General features: G+C 46.5%; 1 protein-coding gene across 1 annotated transcript; it reads left to right on the plus strand.

The window, feature by feature from the left end:
- Positions 1–552: 552 nt before the first annotated feature.
- Positions 553–14,490, plus strand: ogdhb (oxoglutarate dehydrogenase b). Its single transcript, XM_070989298.1, has 22 exons — positions 553–949; positions 4,149–4,337; positions 4,887–4,980; positions 8,622–8,737; positions 8,915–9,069; positions 9,173–9,319; positions 9,480–9,570; positions 9,907–10,086; positions 10,179–10,307; positions 10,748–10,927; positions 11,072–11,224; positions 11,391–11,493; positions 11,578–11,706; positions 11,791–11,941; positions 12,025–12,152; positions 12,360–12,538; positions 12,647–12,718; positions 13,201–13,326; positions 13,408–13,480; positions 13,602–13,765; positions 14,109–14,263; positions 14,346–14,490. The coding sequence occupies exons 1-22, from the start codon at positions 716–718 to the stop codon at positions 14,464–14,466; spliced, it is 3,069 nt and encodes a 1,022-aa protein (XP_070845399.1). The 5' UTR covers positions 553–715; the 3' UTR covers positions 14,467–14,490.
- Positions 14,491–19,541: the final 5,051 nt, after the last annotated feature.

Consider the following 19,541-nt stretch of genomic DNA (forward strand, 5'->3'; position numbering starts at 1 on the left):
GCGATGGAAACTTCTTTATGGGGGGGGGGGGGGGGGGGGGGGTCGGGATGCACTGTATCCACATTTTATGGTTATGGGGCCCCAGTGGTGGTTTGGCTATATTTAGGTTTTACAGTGCTGGGCTGTGCTGCGGTTTATCATCTGATCTGGACACACTGACAACTGTAAAACCACAGCATTGAGACTTATTTATCATTATTAAAGAATAAGGCACGTGGTGTCAACAATGGACGGTGTGTTCCTTCACTGCAGTACACATGGGTACTGTAGTTTTGACCCCGTCTCTCATGCACAGTCCTGCTGCCTGGAGCACCCAATGTGGATCAACCTGCAGAAAATAGCTGCAGTCTATATGTCTGTGAGGTGCTTAAAGAGCTGTGAGGTGCTTTTAAAGCACCACAGACAGATCAGAAAGTCAGAAAGCATGAAGAGATCTGCACTTGTTTGTTGGTTAACGATAACAAAACTACAACCTCGTTGCTTAAGATTTGCTCCACTGGTGCCGTGGAGTGTTTCTGATGGATCGTTTGCACATTTACACTGCACAGGATCCAGCGCCGAGTCAGCAGAGGAGACGGAGCGGGAGCTGTGGAGGAGCCAGCCTCACCGGTTCAACCAGACGGGAGGAGCGAGAGGGCCTGGAGGGTCTCTTTGCGTGACTGTGTTCTTCCTCCAGGAAGGGACGAGGGAGAGGAGCGGTGGCTGATCTGCAGCCATGCACCACTTAAGGACTACAGTGGCAAGGCTTCGGCCTTTAACGGCTGCGCAGACGGCCCAGAGCCTATCGCAGCCCAGACTGTTGGTGATTGAAGGGCGCTTAAGGACGTTTCAGCCTGCGAGGCAGCAGAACACATCTGTGGCTGCTGAGCCTTTTCTTAACGGCACCAGCTCTAACTATGTGGAGGAGATGTACTATGCATGGCTGGAGAATCCCAGGAATGTGCACAAGGTACGGTGCATGTCTCTATGTGTTCGATGCCTCGTCTGATTTATATACGCTGAAAACTTGAATTTGCCTGCGGGAGCGTGCTCGAACACATACTGTATGCAAAGCAGGTTCAATGCTACTCAGCAGTTCACAGTCAGTGTGAATGCCCCTTCTTTCTGAGGGGCCTGACCAGATGAAGAGGAGTCATCAATGGTAATGATTCCTGTCCCCAATCAATAGGGTAAAGGTACAAGTAGATGCTCTCAGTACAGTGTGTGTTTGAATAGTGTCACAGCATCAAGCAGCACAGATAAACACGGTCAGTGTTCGGTCATTAACAATGCAGCTGAACCAGTAATTTCACAGTGAAGGATGTTGAACTTAGTTGCCCTCAGGCAATATAGTGCACAGTAGTTCAAACTGCTGCCTGTCAAATAAAGTCTGAAGATCTAAAGGGAGATAGTGTTCATCCAATTACCAAAAAAACCAAACTTATCAATACGTGTCTTCTCACTCATCTGTCCATGGTGTCTGGCTCTGCAGGTTGTTTTGATTTACTTTAAAGTCCAGGTTTTGAGACCACTACAATACAGTGGAGGAAGTTAATCTGTGGTGCTCATAGAGGTTAAAAAGATGTTTTTTAAAGACTCTTTCTAAAGACAAAGTCCACGGAAACAAGCGGGTTTTGTGCTGAAAGGACGGTAACTGTGGAAGATGTGCCGCGGTCTAACTCAGAGTGCTGCAGCCTCACTTTGGCTTTGGCTGAACTTTGGAAGGTATTTTTACACTGGATTTTGTCCCCGACCTCGTCCATTAGAAACCTGTTAGGAGGTCAATGGCCAGTATGAAGAGGAGGAATCACGACAGCTTTCAGTTCTGTATGCACTGATTCACTCATGCAGTAAGCAGCGCTGACACAAGAACTGCTGCTGTTACTGCTGCCTCTGCTTGAAATACTGCTGCAGCTAGTACAGCTAATTCTGCCACTGCAACATCCACTACTTACCCTTTAATATTTGTAATAATAATAATAAGAAGAACTTTATGAATGGAGCACTTTGTGCAGACAGTGTGACAAAGTGCTTCACTGTAAAAATAAGGATGAAACAGTAACAGAAGGATACACAAAGATAAGATAAGAGATAAGATAAGATAAGATAAGATAAGGTAGACTTTATTTATCCCACAATGGGGGAAATTCACGTTACAGCAGCAACAAGACAGAGTGCAAGAAGTCAGAGGACAAGAAGACAAAAAAAATATTGCACAGATGTTAAACACCCTATGGTAGTTTACAGTATATACACTACGGACACACTTAGGTAATTTAAAAATGATGGTTGCACATGAAAACAGAATAAAAGATAAAACGAGGTAAGCGATTATAGGTGAAAGTTAGTTTTGAGGGCAGAAAAGGCCTGATTATCCTCAACTGAAGTTTGTACTTACCGTGTTACGGACAGGTTTCCAGCAGGATCTTTGTGAGATGTTCCCACGTGGGGGTTAGAAAACAAACTGTGAGTGAATGGGATCGACATTAGGAGTTGTTTTTGTGCTTTAAACTTCTCAAATCAGAAGAGTAATGAGTGGAAAATGTTCAATATCCCAGGAAAGAAATCTCCCTGTTAGCTCAAAGTGAAGAATTAGCTGTTAGCGCTCAGTGATCTGTTCAGATCTTTGGATTTTAATAATGTGGTTTATCGTTTTGCACAGACACTGATGAGGAAGGTGTGTATGCTCAGCTGGCTGAATGAATGAATGAATGAATAACACAAAAGTTCATCAGACTCTGTGATCAGCGCTGTGGTGATCTTGTTAGAGGTGGAAACATGATTTTGAAAGAAAAATATGTTGTTATGCCGCATGTATGCTAAGTCTCTGCTCACGATCCCCTGCAGCTGATAGACAATAGTTATTAATTCCTGTATTTTGCAAGTGAGCTCTTGTACTGGATGGTTTCCTTATTCCTAAAAACCCGTTAACTGTCGTGACATTGCAGCAGTGAGTTTTTTGGTCATTAGGAGCAGCTGTTTAAGCAGCAGTAGTCATGCTGCTGAAATAACGCTGCTCATGGTGGCTCTGACCTCAGTGCTCCTGCAATAATAAGACTTCATTGCTCCTGTGTGTTCTGATTAGCCATCGTCAGAAGATGACTTAAAACAAGGACTGAGGACTTTCTCTGAGTCAGAAATGACCTAATTCTCATAATTTCCTTAAACTCACCGAACAGCTCTTTTGAATTCAACCTCATAATTAAGAGAGGCGTTTCCAAATCTTTCAAGTCAATAAAAAGGCCGAGTGAAAGCCCGATTGCCCGTCTTATCTGGACCTTTGAACTTTGCTTCTGGTGGGCCAAATAGAACAGCCTCAGATTTACATTCATAAGCTGATGAACATCAGTAAGGGGATTAACCTGGGACCCTTGGATGCAAGCTTTAACACTGCAGAGCCCTCATAGAAACGTTCACACCAACAGTTTGTGAGAGATGGAAAGTTAGGATGTTGTTCTAGACGCCGGAGGGTTTGATAAAGCGGTGTGGAGTTTTTTGAAGGCAGGCGCCCTCAGCCACTGCCTGTTGGTGTGGCGTTGTGTTACGATGTAGTATAAATGTTATGTCACACTCGGATGTGAGGAAGCTTCCTTCACCTGTGATCTTAAAAGCCTCTCACAGTGATAAGCCAATTACTCTCCTCAATGGCTGGAAAGTGAACTGGTCAAACACGTGTGGAGGTGTGTGTACGTAGCCTCACGAGCGGCGGTCTGATGGTCAGGCTGCCGCTCTGGTCCAGAAATATCTCGATTGACATTGCTCACACATTCATGGCCCAGGGAAGATAAACTCTCATGACTTTAAATTTGTTGCTTTGGTTTATGCCCAAATATCTCCAATCTAATTCCCATCAGCCTCAGCTGAACATATTAACAGCTGGTAAATATTACCTGCTAAATGTTAGCATTGTTAGCGTGAGCATGTTAGCGTGCTAATGTTGCCATTTCCGCCGTAGCCCTGTATGCACAGTACATGTCCACAGAGCGTCTGCAGGCTGAACACTCATAGTTTTGTGGTGATGCTGTGTTTGTGCACGCCTGCCTGTTTGAGCGAATCAATATTTGACCTGGCGTGACCCTGTGTTACCTTAGCAGGAGCTGTGACGAGCTGTGATAGCAGTATATATAACCAAACGATTCATTGTCTCCTGCCTTTCTTTCTCCCTGCAGTCCTGGGATGCGTTTTTCCGTAACGCTAACGCTGGCGTGCCGCCCGGTGCGGCCTACAGGAGCCCTCCACCCCTCAGTGGGACTTCTCAGGGATTGGCCGGCGTGCAGGCACTGGTGGAGGCTCGGCCCAACGTGGAGAAGCTGGTGCAGGACCATCTAGCTGTACAATCACTCATACGAGCATATCAGGTAATCTACAAACACACCTGAGCTGATTATGTCAAACAGGAAATGCTTGTTGCTCCGTTCAGGTTGAGCATTCCACACTGTTTTCCGAAAGTGACTGATCAGGATGCAGTGACATTTATCTTCAGGCCTCTGCTATCAGCATGAACAGACAGGCAGGCAGACAGACAGACAGGCAGACAGACAGACAGACAGACAGACCGTAGATGTCTTTGCAGTTTACTGGAGATGGATTTTATTTTGAGGTCGCATTTGTTGGAAAAGTTCCAGATGTGCAGGCTGGTGTTTTCAGCCTGTTTGTGGAATTTAATTCCGGTTTATTGTACAAATAATCCTGTAAATTCAGGTTATGTGACATTATTAATAAGCAGTCAAATAATGGCGAAGGATCTCTTGTTTTTTGACCTTTGACCTGTATCTGTGTGTAGGACTCTTGCTAACGCGTGTGAGGAAATCTGAGCGAGTTTACAGATGACACTAATCCGCTGGAATGTTCTGCCATGTCTGACCTGTTCCACACACGCATACACAGAGCTGTTCACCTGTGTGCAGGTACGCGGACATCACATCGCCAAGTTGGACCCCCTGGACATCAGCTGTGTGGACTTTGACGATGCCCCGTGTACGATTGGTTCCCAGAACGTTGGTGAGGAATCTAAACCTGCTGACATGTTTACTGATGTCCTCCTCTCTGTCCCCGTCCGTCCTCCTTCCTCTCATTGTGTTGTTGGAACCTTTGTGTCCTCAAACACTGGATCTCTTTGGTTTGTCCCACCTTTCACTGGGTGTCCATTTCGTTGTACCTTTCTGTTTTTACCCCTCCTTTTATTTTCTTTGTCCGCGTGACACACCCACCCACCCACCCATATCTTTATTACTGAGTGGTCTCCCCTCCACCATTGGCCTCCCACCCTGCTTTGTTTACCTCCATCGGCCCACCGTTACTCCACCTTGCGTGGAATATAATGTGGGTACGTGGCGTACGTCGCCACGTGGCTCAGATGGACCTTCCGGGTATAACGGCTGCTGACTCGGAGCCCCCGCCTTCTGACATCATCTTCATCGTTCTGAACAAATTATTAAACTGCACATTTTATTACGATTATTGTAACACAAGAACCGTTTGTTAATGATTCTCTAACATGAATGACAGCAGGCTTTATTGCATAAGTAAGCCATTACGAAAGGGTTGTGTTTTTTGACTTTCTAAGAAGCCATGGACAGGGTGAAGATGAATTAAAGAGCTATCTAAGCAGACAGAGCTAGCTATTCCAGAGGAAGATCCACCGCTTCATTTCACGCCCCGTTGTCCTTATCAGCACTTACTGTATAGCAAGATATGGTTTCTGTGGGAAGAAGATAAGACCGCATGCTGTATGGTTGTTAGTTTGAGCGCTGTTGTGGCTGTACATGGTCGGAGAGATTGTTAGCATGTTAGCATGCTTAGCACTAGCCTAGCGCTTAGCTCAAAGTGCAGCCGCATGCATGTCTGAGTGTGTTTTTCTTGGTTTTTTTAATGTTATTCATCCCTAGTAAGTCACATTTGGTCTTGAACATGTACATCCTGGTACTTTATGAGCACATGCTGATTGTGTACCTGCTGTGATAGTCAGCTGTCATTAACTCGTTCAGTCCTCGCTGACTTACTTTAGTGTGACTTGGTGTTCAGTTGTCTCATTTGGAGACGTGTTTGCTCAGTTAACTAAACATGGGCTTGTCAGTTTTGTCGCAAGAGTGCAAAGAGTTGCAAAGTGTGTGTGTGTGTGTGTGCGTGTGCGTGCGTGTGTGTGTTTTCTGTGCTGTGCATGCCTGCGCCAAACTGTCATTGTGCCTAATGAAAGGGTTGGGCCTCTGAGTCAAAAACAGGTGATTGTTATGAGCTGTAATAGGATGTTTCCACAGCTAATAGTGGTATTGTTCAGCTTCACCGTGTTCCGCTTTGTCCTGGTGCCGCTGAGGTTCACAGAGGTCGAAAAGAGGTCCGTGTCGGGCTCCGAATCAGCCTAAAAGAATAAATGAGAAGCTCTGTGTGATCCTTGTCCTGCAGTGAGTGTGTTTGTGTCCCTCCATGCCTCCAGGCTTCTGTCATTATAAAGAGCATCTGTGCAGGCTGACTGCTGGAGGTAGGAGAGAGCCTCACACCTCGAACCTTTCTCTGCTCCTTCAGATGCAAATAAACCTCGGCCTACATTAACATGAGCAGCTCTAACAGGCTGCTTTCTGTGCTCCTGGTGGAGTTCACCTTAAACCCAGTTATCTGTGGTTTATCATTAGCTTATTAGTGTTGTGATGGTCGCAGTGTGGTGCCTTCAGCTCCTTCAGTTTGGCTCCTGCTAACCTTTGTCCAGTCAGGTCTCTGGGCTTATCTGCGCCTGCTTCATTTACATGTTGCTGTGATTAGATTGCAGGGTGACAATACGTGATTATCACATTGGGTCATTCTGCTTCTACTTTGAACCATCAAAGAAAACAAGTTGTGTGTCTTTATGTTCTCTATGTTCTCGGAGGGGGAGGAAAGTCTAAAGATCCCTTATGTAAGGCAGAGAGCTGACTCTGACATATTGGACTGAAAACGCCCCGTCCTCAGCACAGCTCTCTGCACTGATGTGCTGACAGAGGTGTACAAACACAGATCACGGATACAGCCCTCCCCTCCCCTCCCCTCCCCTCCCCTCCCCTCCCCTCCCCTCCCCTCCCCTCCGCTGTCCCATATTGTCTTATCTCTCTTTGGTGCAACCAGAACATCACATGCTTTAGACAAACACAAGCGACCCCATGATGTGTCAGACTGCTCCTCCTCAGACCGAGCGATGATCAGCTGACCTGACCCATCGGTCCTGTCCTGTTAGCCTTTAGCTCAGTGGATGAGCTGCTTCTCCCTGTGCTCTGTTCAACGCACTGCATGGTTTCCAAAGAGCACCTGTGTTGCAAGAAGACCCAGCAGCGCTTCCACTCTGTTGTCTGCACTGCATGGTTTATTAAAGGAGAAATCTGCTTCATTCAGGAGGTCACAAAGCCAAAGAAAGTCAGAAACATTCAGAGCGGGTCCAGGCGTTGCCATATTTTGTAACAATGATTAAAATTTGTTTTCGTTGAATTCTTATTGAAGTGGCTTTGAAATTAATTGAAAGCTAAATGGGACGTTAACAGAGCGGACCAAAGACAAAAGGAAGGAAAAACTCAACGAATAGTCAAAGTAGGCCACAGAACAAAGAGCGTGGCAGCAGGTTTTGAAGGACACAGGACGAGCTCGGTCATGTTTGGCAGGTCGGTCCGGAGCCTGAGGGTCCTGACAAAGAAAGCTCAGCTATTTGCAGATTGTAATCAGTTCAGTTTAGATTCTGTAGTGACCACAGGAGAGCTCTGGTCTCATTAGAGGGATTAAAGGATATAATTAGAGACGCAATTAAACGCCGCAGTGTTCCTTAAAGGGGTGTGTGACCAATTTTATACACAGAAGTCATTTCACTGATAACGATGAGCACAACTAAGCTGTGAAAACAGTGTGACGTCTCAGGAGGCTGCGAAAATAACCCGGATGGACGACCAATATCGATGCCGATACTTAGCAACCGATGGCCGATATTTAATGCTGATATCAGGTTGTTGTTCTTTTGCGTCTGATAAAACAACAATTTAATAATAATAACAAATGAAATCAAAATTATTTAACACTATTTCCACAAGTAGATCTGCTGTCGCACTGATTTAGATAAAAATCAAATGAAATGTCCACAGGTGATCAAAAAAACTGGCATTTTGTTGTTATTTATGATATTAAATAAAAACTTCTTTTTTGGACTGTAAGTTGGACAGAACAAGGAAGTTCAAGGCGTCACTTTGGCCTCTGGAAAATTGCGATGATAATATTTCACTTTTTTTTTTAGACTAAACAATTAATTGTTGAATTGTCAGATGAATCGATAGTGAAACGACTTGTTGGTTGCTGCCCTTGTTCCTGCAAGATTGTCAATAAGATGATGATAGATTAAAGCTCAAAGGGGCTGTAGCATCCCTGTCAGGAGTCTGGCTGCAGCATTTTGGACTAAATGTAATCTTCCAGATTAGACATCTGCTCGAGGAGTTAAAGCAGTGACGATGAGAATAAAGCAGCAGGGATCACAAATTCCAGGAAATCTTGAATTTGGTGGCGTTTCCTTTCCCCTCTTTTTTTCTCCTCCTCTGCTCCTGTTTCTTCCCCCTATTTTCCACCCCCACGTTGACCTGGTGTGAGCTTGCCTGTGCTTGTTTGCTGGGATTTTCCCGATGTCGACATCTTCTCCGCAGGTTTTTACGGGCTGGTTGAATCCGACTTGGACAAAGTGTTTCGGCTCCCCACCACCACCTTCATCGGAGGCAGTGAGAACGCGCTGCCTCTCAGAGAGATTATACGCCGCCTCGAGGTAAAGTAGTGCAAAAGCTCCACATTCCTTTAACTATGATAATTAATTGTATAGCGCCTTTCATACAGTCCAGCTTCCACAGTTCAGGAGCACAGGTAGAGCCATGTGCTGGGTCATGCAGAGCTAGCCCAGCGACTCTTTGAACTCTGTTTGGCCAGCCTGACCTCTCTCTCCTAGATGGCGTACTGTCAGCACATCGGCGTAGAGTTTATGTTCATCAACGACGTGGAGCAGTGCCAGTGGATCAGACAGAAGTTTGAGACACCAGGAATCATGCAGTTCAGTCTGGAGGAGAAGAGGACGCTCTTGGCCAGAATGATCCGATCCACAAGGTCTGTCTGTGTTTCCTCACACCCTCAACACACCTCAGTGATTACCTGGAGGAGCATGCAGAGTGTGACAATGTGAAGCAGCAGCACCGCCACCTGTTCACAGGTTTGAGGAGTTTCTCCAGAAGAAGTGGTCCTCAGAGAAGCGATTCGGCCTGGAGGGCTGCGAGTCGCTCATCCCGGCCCTCAAGACCATCATCGACATATCCAGTCAGAGCGGCGTGGAGAGCGTGATCATGGGGATGCCTCACAGGTAAGCAGCTCAGCACATCTCCCACTACAGCCACGTGACAGTGGTGTGGTCTAAAGCTGGGTCTGAAATTAATCCGGGCATTTGCAGCTAAAATGTTTTCCACGTGACACCAGACGGTGAAATCGCTGACTGCTCCTCCCTGCCCTTTTTCCCTCTTCAGAGGCAGACTGAACGTGCTGGCTAATGTGATCCGGAAGGATCTGGACCAGATCTTCTGCCAGTTTGACTCTAAACTTGAGGCTGCAGATGAGGTTTGAACATTAACAGCTCAGAACAGAACAGGTTGTAAGGCTGCGATTAGCTTAGCTCAACGAGTTTCACGTTACGAGACGTCATTTTGTTCATCTTGTAATCTTTAAATGTGTAAATGAGACATGTTCATGAAGTGTAGTATTCACTGTACAGACGTAAGAGTGGTATCAACCTTTTTGTTGAACTAACAGAAGATGGAATCAGCAGATATTTGGGATTTTGACTCGATAAATTATCTACATTATTAACCAACAACCAAAATGTTATTGTTGAATTCTCTCAGTCAAATAATCGCTTTGTCTGCCGGCTTTAACCCCCTGCTTGTCTGCTCTCAGGGTTCTGGTGATGTGAAGTATCACCTGGGGATGTATCACAAGAGGATGAACCGCGTCAGCGACCGCTACATCACCATGTCGCTCATGGCGAACCCGTCCCACCTGGAAGCAGTGGACCCAGTGGTGCAGGGGAAGACCAAAGCTGAGCAGTTCTACTGTGGAGACGCTGAGGGCAAGAGGGTACGCTGAGTCAGCTCTTCACGTAAACACGGAGGAAAAGCACCTCTGTTCGTGCTCGTAGCACGTTTGTAACCTGATGAATGGCTTCGCAGGTCATGTCTATTCAGCTTCATGGTGACGCTGCATTCGCAGGCCAGGGCGTCGTGTACGAGACGTTCCACCTGTCCGACCTGCCGTCCTACACCACACATGGCACCATACACGTGGTGGTCAACAACCAGGTACGCGCTTTAAGGCTCTGATTGAGAGTTAGCTCTCCGCCATGTCCATGTCTTTCCATAGACCCTCTGCGTCATCATGTGCATTAGAGAAATAGAGAAGTCGCCTCTGGACTCTTTCTTAGAGTTGTATTTTTCCATTAGAGTGCCCAGTGGTCATGTTATATGGTGCACGTGGTGGTGCTGCACATGAACTGTGAGTCCAGAGAGTTTAGCCACAGCGATTAGAGTAAGAACAAAACAAGTTTGGCTGCATGGATGTTTTCTTGAAGCACTGAAGGCAGGACAGATCGTGAAAACAGTCAGCTGTTCCCAAGGACATTTTATTGATACACATCAAACGCGCAGCCTGAAATATCAGCGAAAGACTTTGAGCTTCACTGGTTGGAATATTAACAGCTCTAAATTTAGCAATGAATAACATAATGCTCTCATCCGCACAGATTGGCTTCACCACAGATCCCAGGATGGCGCGTTCATCTCCTTATCCCACTGATGTGGCACGAGTCGTCAACGCTCCCATCTTCCACGTCAACGCAGACGACCCAGAGGCTGTGATCTATGTGTGCAAGGTGGCAGCCGAGTGGAGGAACACCTTCCATAAAGATGTGGTCGTCGACCTGGTAAGACCTGGTTATTGCATTATTGTCATTATCATGTGTTAGTACTGCATTAGCTCCAGCCTCCTGACAGGTGAAAGAAGGTGAAAAATTCTGGTCGCTCACTCGATTCTGAAACCCGCCGTGCCTTTGCCTCTTCGCGCTCAGGTGTGTTACAGACGTAACGGCCATAATGAGATGGACGAGCCCATGTTCACCCAGCCGCTGATGTACAAGCGGATCAAGAAGCAGAAAGGCGTCCTGAACTCGTTTGCTGAGAAAGTCATCGCAGAGGGAGTCATCAGCCAACAGGAGTATGAGGTAAAGCCACCTGCGCTGCTGTGGACGCTGCTCTTCAAACACTGACGTAATGAGTCATTATATACGAACTCTGATCAGGCCTCGACAGCAGTGCGACACTTAAAACTGCAGGTTGACATATCTGGTTTCCCATCAGGCTCATCTGGACTTTGTGTTTACTGTTCAGGAGGAAGTGGCTCGGTACGACAAAATCTGCGAGGAAGCTTACACTCGCTCCAAAGATGAGAAGATCCTTCACATCAAACACTGGCTGGACTCTCCGTGGCCTGGTACCAGCCTTATTTTGACCCTTTAATGAATCAGATATATTCATTCTAGTCTGGACATGTCTTCTGTAACGTCTCTGTGTCCAGGTTTTTTCACCCTGGAGGGACAGCCCAAAACCATGAGCTGCCCTTCCACCGGCATCAGCGAAGAAGAGCTCAACCGCATCGGAAACATCGCTGCCTCTGTCCCGGTGGAGAACTTCACCGTACATGGAGGTGCTGTCCGCTCTCGTCCTGCCGCAGCCCGTGTCCCCTGAACGTCTCCTTTAAGTCTGCATGTCTGCTGTGTCCGTCCTTTAGGTTTGAGTCGCATCCTGAAGGGCCGCGCCAACATGGTCAGTCAGCGAGTGTGTGACTGGGCTCTCGGGGAATACATGGCCTTCGGCTCTTTGCTCAAAGACGGGATCCACGTACGCCTCAGTGGACAGGATGTGGAGAGGGGCACCTTCAGGTAACTCAAGAGGGAAAATCACTTGTTGTTAATATTGCTGTTTTGTTTCTCATGCGCCGTCTTTTCTCTGATTTGCTTCACAGCCACCGGCACCACGTTCTTCACGACCAGAACGTTGATAAGAGGATCTGCATCCCGATGAACCACATCTCCCCCGACCAAGCTCCTTACACCGTCTGCAACAGCTCTCTGTCTGAATATGGAGTGCTGGGTCAGTAACACACAACGATGGCGCCTCTAACTCCATAAAATATACTGACTCATTTAAAAAGGGAAGGGAAGCATGTTCAGCAAGTCTCCTCCCAGATGACACGTGCGGCAGCCTCAGGTTTCAGCAGATGGCTGAACAAAGAAATTCCTCCAGAAAACGTGCCCTGCAGTCACTCTGAAGCTGCTCTGTCGTCTCCTCTGTGTGCAGGCTTTGAGTTAGGCTTTGCCATGGCCAGTCCCAACGCGCTGGTTCTGTGGGAGGCCCAGTTCGGAGACTTTCACAACACCGCTCAGTGCATCATCGACCAGTTCATCAGCTCGGGTCAGGCCAAGTGGGTCCGACAGAACGGCATCGTGCTGCTGCTTCCGCACGGCATGGAGGGAATGGTGGGAACTACCAAACCTGATCGTCCACATTCTGCATCTGTCTGTCTCATCGTGCTGTGATGCCGCCTCGTAACCAGACTCTGACTTGATTGTTCCTCCGTCTCTCAGGGTCCAGAGCACTCGTCTGCCCGTCCTGAAAGGTTTCTGCAGATGTGCAACGACGACCCCGATGTTTTCCCTGTGAGGAATACCGATACATCATTCAGATATCAACACACAGACAACATCCCAGTTTTTGCATTTATGTCGACGCTGACAGTTTGCTACGAGCATCACAGCGTTTTCACAACGTCTGATTGTGTTTGTATCCGTCAGTTCAGCTGCTGCTTGCAGCCGAAGCAGTGAGACTTCCTGTGATGCAGATTTTCAAAAACAGAAGAAGTTCATGTGATGTCATGTTAGACTCATTGTAGACTTACTTTCTTAGTAATTATTGGAGGAGCTGCTAACAGCCAAATACTTTTAATTTGCCAGAATGTAAATGAACACAGGCTAAAAGAGTTAAGTTTAACTTGCAGCCCACACTGTAACTCACAGCAGCACGGTAAACCTTAGAGCACGGTTATCCTCTGAACAGCAGTAAAACAACAGTAACTGTCTTTTAATGCCGTGTGCAGATAATCTGGATATTCTTCAAATCTTCACTTCTGTTCTCTTGTCAGAAACTGTCGGAGGACTTCGCGACGCGTCAGCTGTACGACTGCAACTGGATCGTCGTCAACTGCTCGACTCCTGCAAACTACTTCCACGTCCTCCGCCGGCAGATCCTGCAGCCCTTCAGGAAGCCTGTAAGTTTCACAGCATCGAGAGGGACTCAGCGCAGCAGGTGATGTGGTTCAACGTGTTCTGTGCTCTCTCTTCAACTGCAGCTCATAGTGTTTACACCCAAGTCGCTGCTGCGCCACCCTGAGGCCAAGTCCAGCTTTGACGACATGCTGCCCGGTGAGCGCTGACAGAGAAAGGAAGGAAACTTACGCTGAAAAGCAGAAACTGAGCAAAGATCGACTGAGAGCCTCTTGTGAAACATGAAGGAGTCTCTCTCTGTGTGTGTGTTATCCTGCAGTCACCCACTTCAAGCGTATGATCCCAGACGACGGACCTGCAGCTGCCAACCCGGGAAAAGTGAAGAGAATCATCTTCTGCACCGGCAAGATCTACTACGAGCTGACACGGGAACGCAAGAACAGAGGGATGGACGACGCCGTAGTTGTCGTTCGCATTGAACAGGTACCATGCGAGTGTCGGTGAGGTGGCGTTGGTGCCACGTCGGTGTGTAAAACCTGCCTTTGTTACACATGTTAAATATTTCTACTGCGTCTCTCTCGTCCATCCCTGCGTACACTGCAAACAGCAGCTGCTAATTCAGCAAACTGTCCACGGTGCAAATTACCAACGTTTATACAAATCCAGGTCAGAGAACGGGGCTGAAGGTGCAGCCGACAGCGAACACTAACTCGCCGATTATACTTCCTGTTTCAATCCCTCAAATGACAGCAAACGTCCATCCAAAAATCTAGAGCACGGTTACTCCCTAAACTGAAATCCTTCAGCATCAGCTTTTCTCTTTCAGCTCTCGCCGTTCCCGTTCGACCTGGTGAAAGCAGAGGCGGATCGTTATCTGCACGCTGACATGGTCTGGTGTCAGGAGGAGCACAAGAACCAGGGCTACTACGACTACGTCAAGCCCCGCATCCGCACCACCATCGGACGCAGCCGCCCCATCTGGTCAGTGTGATGCAACCAGAACGAGTTCAGCAAGCGCCTGTGCTGTGGGTGTATGCTGACGTGTGTGTGTGTGTGTGTGCAGGTACGCTGGCCGTGAGCCTGCAGCAGCTCCAGCCACCGGGAACAAGCAGACGCACCTCATGGAGCTGCAGCGTTTACTGGACACGGCGTTCGATCTGGAGGCATTCTCAGGAAAACTGTGACACGCTCCCACGCACGGATCGAACCTGCCCGTCGAGCTGCGCCACCTCGGTGCAACCCCCCACCCCCGCCCCCCCAAACGCTGGCTTCAGCCTTTGCCTTTTTGCAATGACGTGCTTTTCCTCAATATATTTACATATCAGCCCTGTTTATCAGGCCTAACAAACAAAGCGCACAATGATCGACTGCCTCTGAACACTGTTACCGTGTAAACCTCATGTTCGCAGTGATGGACACTACTCTAGAAAATAATGTTAACCTGCGTTGAATGTGTACATTTATACAACATTAATTTTTGGGATGAAGAGTTTAATCTGCTCTTATTTTATCAATTACAAAATAACGTCAAGCTCTCTGCTCTGCGCAGCTGAAACGCTGCACGCGACCGCCAGCCGAACAAGCGTTCGGACTCATTTATTGATCTGTGCAATGCAGATTGTCTAAAACTGAAAAGGTTTCAGTCAGACAAACAGAGGAAACGCTGCAAACAATAATGCACACAGGAACAGCGTCTTGCAAAGAGTTAGACAAGACTGTTAGCTTGGCTTAGCACAAAGACAGGAAGCAGCTCGTCTGGCTCTGTCCAAAGCTCACTATTATTACATCTTATTTGTTTAATCTGTAAAAAAAACTAATTGTATAAATGACAATGAGAGTTTTATGGGGGCTGACTATTTCTTGGCCGCACACAGTGACTTTTGTAAGCTTTAAAGCCGCTTAGCCAGAGCCGGGCTAGCTATCTGCGCCTGTTTCCAGCCTTTATGCTAAGCTAACTAGCTGCCAGATGGAGTTTCTTATTTACCCTGTGCATGTTTATAAAGTGAGATTGATGATAGGTTGAAATGTTTAGGCTGAGTTATGATGACTGAATGAAGAGCAGCAGGGAGGTTTTTAAGCAGCTTTCTAACGTATGACTTCTGACACAAGACAGACTTTTAGAAAACACGAGCGTCTACTTCCAGTTGAAGAGTCTCTGGTAAAGAAACAGATCAAAGGGGCTCGACGGATTTCTGCACTTTAATCCGAGTTCAGCGGTGACTGTTTATCTGCATGTAAGCAGAGGGAGGGGGGCTCGCTGCTGCACGCCGACACTTCACACACTTCATTTTGTGTAGTTTTTCACACGTTCTCCTTCCATTCTTCCCAAATCCATATTTATTTTCTCCTCTGTGGTTCACGGGCCGTCCCGCCGCGTCACTGCAAACATGTCTGTGCCAAATCCAACTGATTACTTGAAATGACATCGTGTTTCATTAAATAAAGAAATCATGCCGGCAGTAGTATGTAAAGACACCAGATTCCTCTGATTCGAAGGATGTATTTATTTTCTTATAGTGTATGTTTTATTGTTTTCAATAAATGGACATTTTATTACAATAAATGGATTATAGCTTAACTCTGGTCAAAGTTTTTAATTACCGCCAGCTAGAGTTGGGCAGTATCCAAATTTTGATACCGTCAAACTTTCCCCACATTTTCCCGGGGTATACGGTATTACCGTGACTAATTAAAAATCACTTTGCAGGGCAGCGTGACATGCGTGCAGTTCAGACGGTCAATGCTCACGCGAAGAAGCACCAATCTTAACTTGTAGCATACCAGAATGACGGGGAGAAACTCAGTTAAAAGCCTCTACCGAAACACAATTCATACCCCCACGAAATATGTGCAATATGTGTAATTATATGTGCATGTAACGAAAGCACGAAAATAGCGCACGTAAAAGACACTGCATCTGTTGATTTCACCACTTCACGCAGACTACAAAAGCCCGGTATCATATGAAAGCAGAGAGTCTGATGATCACGAAGATGTCTGCCTCCACACTGTGCGACGAAAACTCGGCGAGCTAGCAGCCAAAGAGGAGCAGAAAAAAAAAACTTCGCTAAATTATAAAGTATGTTTTACGTTTGCCTTTTTTGTGGTCAAAAGTTATACGTTGCTAATGTCTCCTCCTATGACTCTGCGTTAGTTTGAGATCAATCACGAAGGTCCTGCTTGTTTACATAAAGAGGAGGGGGTTTCTAGAGTGGAGGGAGCGCTCTTCATGCAATAACCTATCTCTGGGGTTACTTCCTTCTGGAACGTCATTGGTGTTTCTATGGTGAATGTGGGCGGGTCGCTGAGCTGTTGACCGGCATAACCACGCAGTTAGTTTCACCGCTCCGTCTCATGAACGAGCAGAGCGCTCACAGAGGACTCTGCTGAGCGGCCCGAAGTGTTATTTTACAGTTTTATTTGCATTTCGTCCTTTTACGAGAGCTAAAAGGACAGTAGCAAGCAGAAAAAAGGCTGAAAAAGTGTTTTCAACAGAGGAGTTTCTCCGTGTGCTTGGACGAGATAACTCTGCCCAGACGCGCCCATATGAGCGCCTGGATATACCTGTTAAACTGCCCAGGTTCTTTTTGCAGCATGTACTTTTGCACAGTCGCCTTTTTCTCGAGCAAAAATTCAACCAGATACATTGAATGGAGTGGACTTCATTTTTGTTATGATGATGCTACAATTATGTTAGACCCCTATAGACCTATATGCGCAGCATTTTTTTAATGACGGTAATGAAACTGATACGTTGCTATTTTTAGATACCTTATTACCGGATCACCGTCCAATCCTACCTCCAGCATCATGTGTTGATGCTGTCTTTCTCAGTTCTACATCATAAACCCACCTTGTTTTGCACAAATGTTATTTAATGCTAATATCTGCTCAAAAGATCCATTTCATCTGGTGAAATTTCTAAGCTATAGCCTATGTTTCTTTCAACTTTGCAATAACACTGTTTATTAGCCATATTGGTAACAGCATGTTGACTGTACAAGTGTAGCTTTTAACTCTATATACTGTGCGTATACTTAATACTGTGAGCATTTGGGCCACAGTGAGAAAGAAATATCAAAGATTTCGAGAGAAAGTCGTATTTTTATGAGAATAAAGTCAAAATATGACGAGAATAAAGTTGAAATATAACGACAATAAAGTCATTAATTCTTGTCTGCTAATTCAGAAGTACGACGGAGTATTTGGGCTACATTGAGAAAAAAAATCAAGATAAAAGTTGTAAAGTTACGTAAAAAATAAAGTCAAGATGAGCTGTCGAGGCCTGATCAGAGTTCGTATATAATGACTCATTACGTCAGCGCAGATGGCTTTACCTCATACTCCTGTTGGCTGATGACGTGTACAGGACGCCTTTCTGCTTCTTGATCCGCTTGTACATCAGCGGCTGGGTGAACATGGGCTCGTCCATCTCATTATGGCCGTTACGTCTGTAACACACCTGAGCGCGAAGAGGCAAAGGCACGGCGGGTTTCAGAATCGAGTGAGCGACCAGAATTTTCACACCTTCTTTCACCTGTCAGGAGGCTGGAGCTAATGCAGTACTAACACATGATAATGACAATAATGCAATAACCAGGTCTTACCAGGTCGACGACCACATCTTTATGGAAGGTGTTCCTCCACTCGGCTGCCACCTTGCACACATAGATCACAGCCTCTGGGTCGTCTGCGTTGACGTGGAAGATGGGAGCGTTGACGACTCGTGCCACATCAGTGGGATAAGGAGATGAACGCGCCATCCTGGGATCTGTGGTGAAGCAAATCTGTGCGGATGAGAGCATTATGTTATTCATTGCTAAATTTAGAGCTGTTAATATTCCAACCAGTGAAGCTCAAAGTCTTTCGCTGATATTTCAGGCTGCGCGTTTGATGTGTATCAATAAAATGTCCTTGGGAACAGCTGACTGTTTTCACGATCTGTCCTGCCTTCAGTGCTTCAAGAAAACATCCATGCAGCCAAACTTGTTTTGTTCTTACTCTATTCGCTGTGGCTAAACTCTCTGGACTCACAGTTCATGTGCAGCACCACCACGTGCACCATATAACATGACCACTGGGCACTCTAATGGAAAAATACAACTCTAAGAAAGAGTCCAGAGGCGACTTCTCTACTTCTCTAATGCACATCTGATGACACAGAGGGTCTATGGAAAGACATGGACATGGCGGAGAGCTAACTCTCAATCAGAGCCTTAAAGCGCGTACCTGGTTGTTGACCACCACGTGTATGGTGCCATGTGTGGTGTAGGACGGCAGGTCGGACAGGTGGAACGTCTCGTACACGACGCCCTGGCCTGCGAATGCAGCGTCACCGTGAAGCTGAATAGACACGACCTGCGAAGCCATTCATCAGGTTACAAACGTGCTACGAGCACGAGCAGAGGTGCTTTTCCTCCGTGTTTACGTGAAGAGCTGAATCAGCGTACCCTCTTGCCCTCAGCGTCTCCACAGTAGAACTGATTGGCTTTGGTCTTCCCCTGCACCACTGGGCCCACTGCTTCCAGGTGGTTTGTTGTTGTAAAGAGCTACATGAGCGTAAATCTGCTGTTTCTGACACTTTTAATGCACACTGACACAGAAATCTGTGAATGTAGATTATGATTGTCGGGACATTGAAACTAGTTTGAAACTGAAATGTATTTGAAATAATATTTGAATTGATTGATGATTGACTGAATTGATGTAGCCTCCTGCTCCGCTGGCCTGAGGTGGGTTTTTTTTTTGTTGTTGTTTTTTTTTTGGCTTTTGAGCACAACTGAGAGTGCTCAACTGCTAAATGGTTTGAAGAAGGCGAACCGGAGCACCCGGAGAAAACCTTGTCACCAGGTAAGATTACCTGGATGTTATGTTGCATTAATCTAGAAATTCAAACGACCTGAGGCACGTTTATCTTTCAAGATGAATGCAATCACACCTCGACGATGCCAACTGCATTTTACTTGAAGAGTGCAGAGAAGAACCGGCGGATGGCACTCTGTTTCATGGGTGGTCCCATGTGACTTTTGAAAATGGAGACAATCTCTTTCTCGACTGCTGGGTCCTTGATCTTCATAGAAACCAGCAACATATCTGTACTACCCCAGCTCTTACGCAAGGCCTTGAAAATGGCCTTGTCAAGCTTTTTAAAGGTTTCAGGCGTCACGCCTGCACCCTCAACTTCTGCCCACGTGTATTCAGTCAGATGCTTGATGATGTCCGCTGGGTCTTCGGTGTTCCAGTCCACTTTTGCTTCTCT

Source organism: Chaetodon trifascialis, chromosome 20, assembly GCF_039877785.1.
Source record: "Chaetodon trifascialis isolate fChaTrf1 chromosome 20, fChaTrf1.hap1, whole genome shotgun sequence".
Lineage (NCBI taxonomy): Eukaryota > Metazoa > Chordata > Actinopteri > Chaetodontiformes > Chaetodontidae > Chaetodon > Chaetodon trifascialis.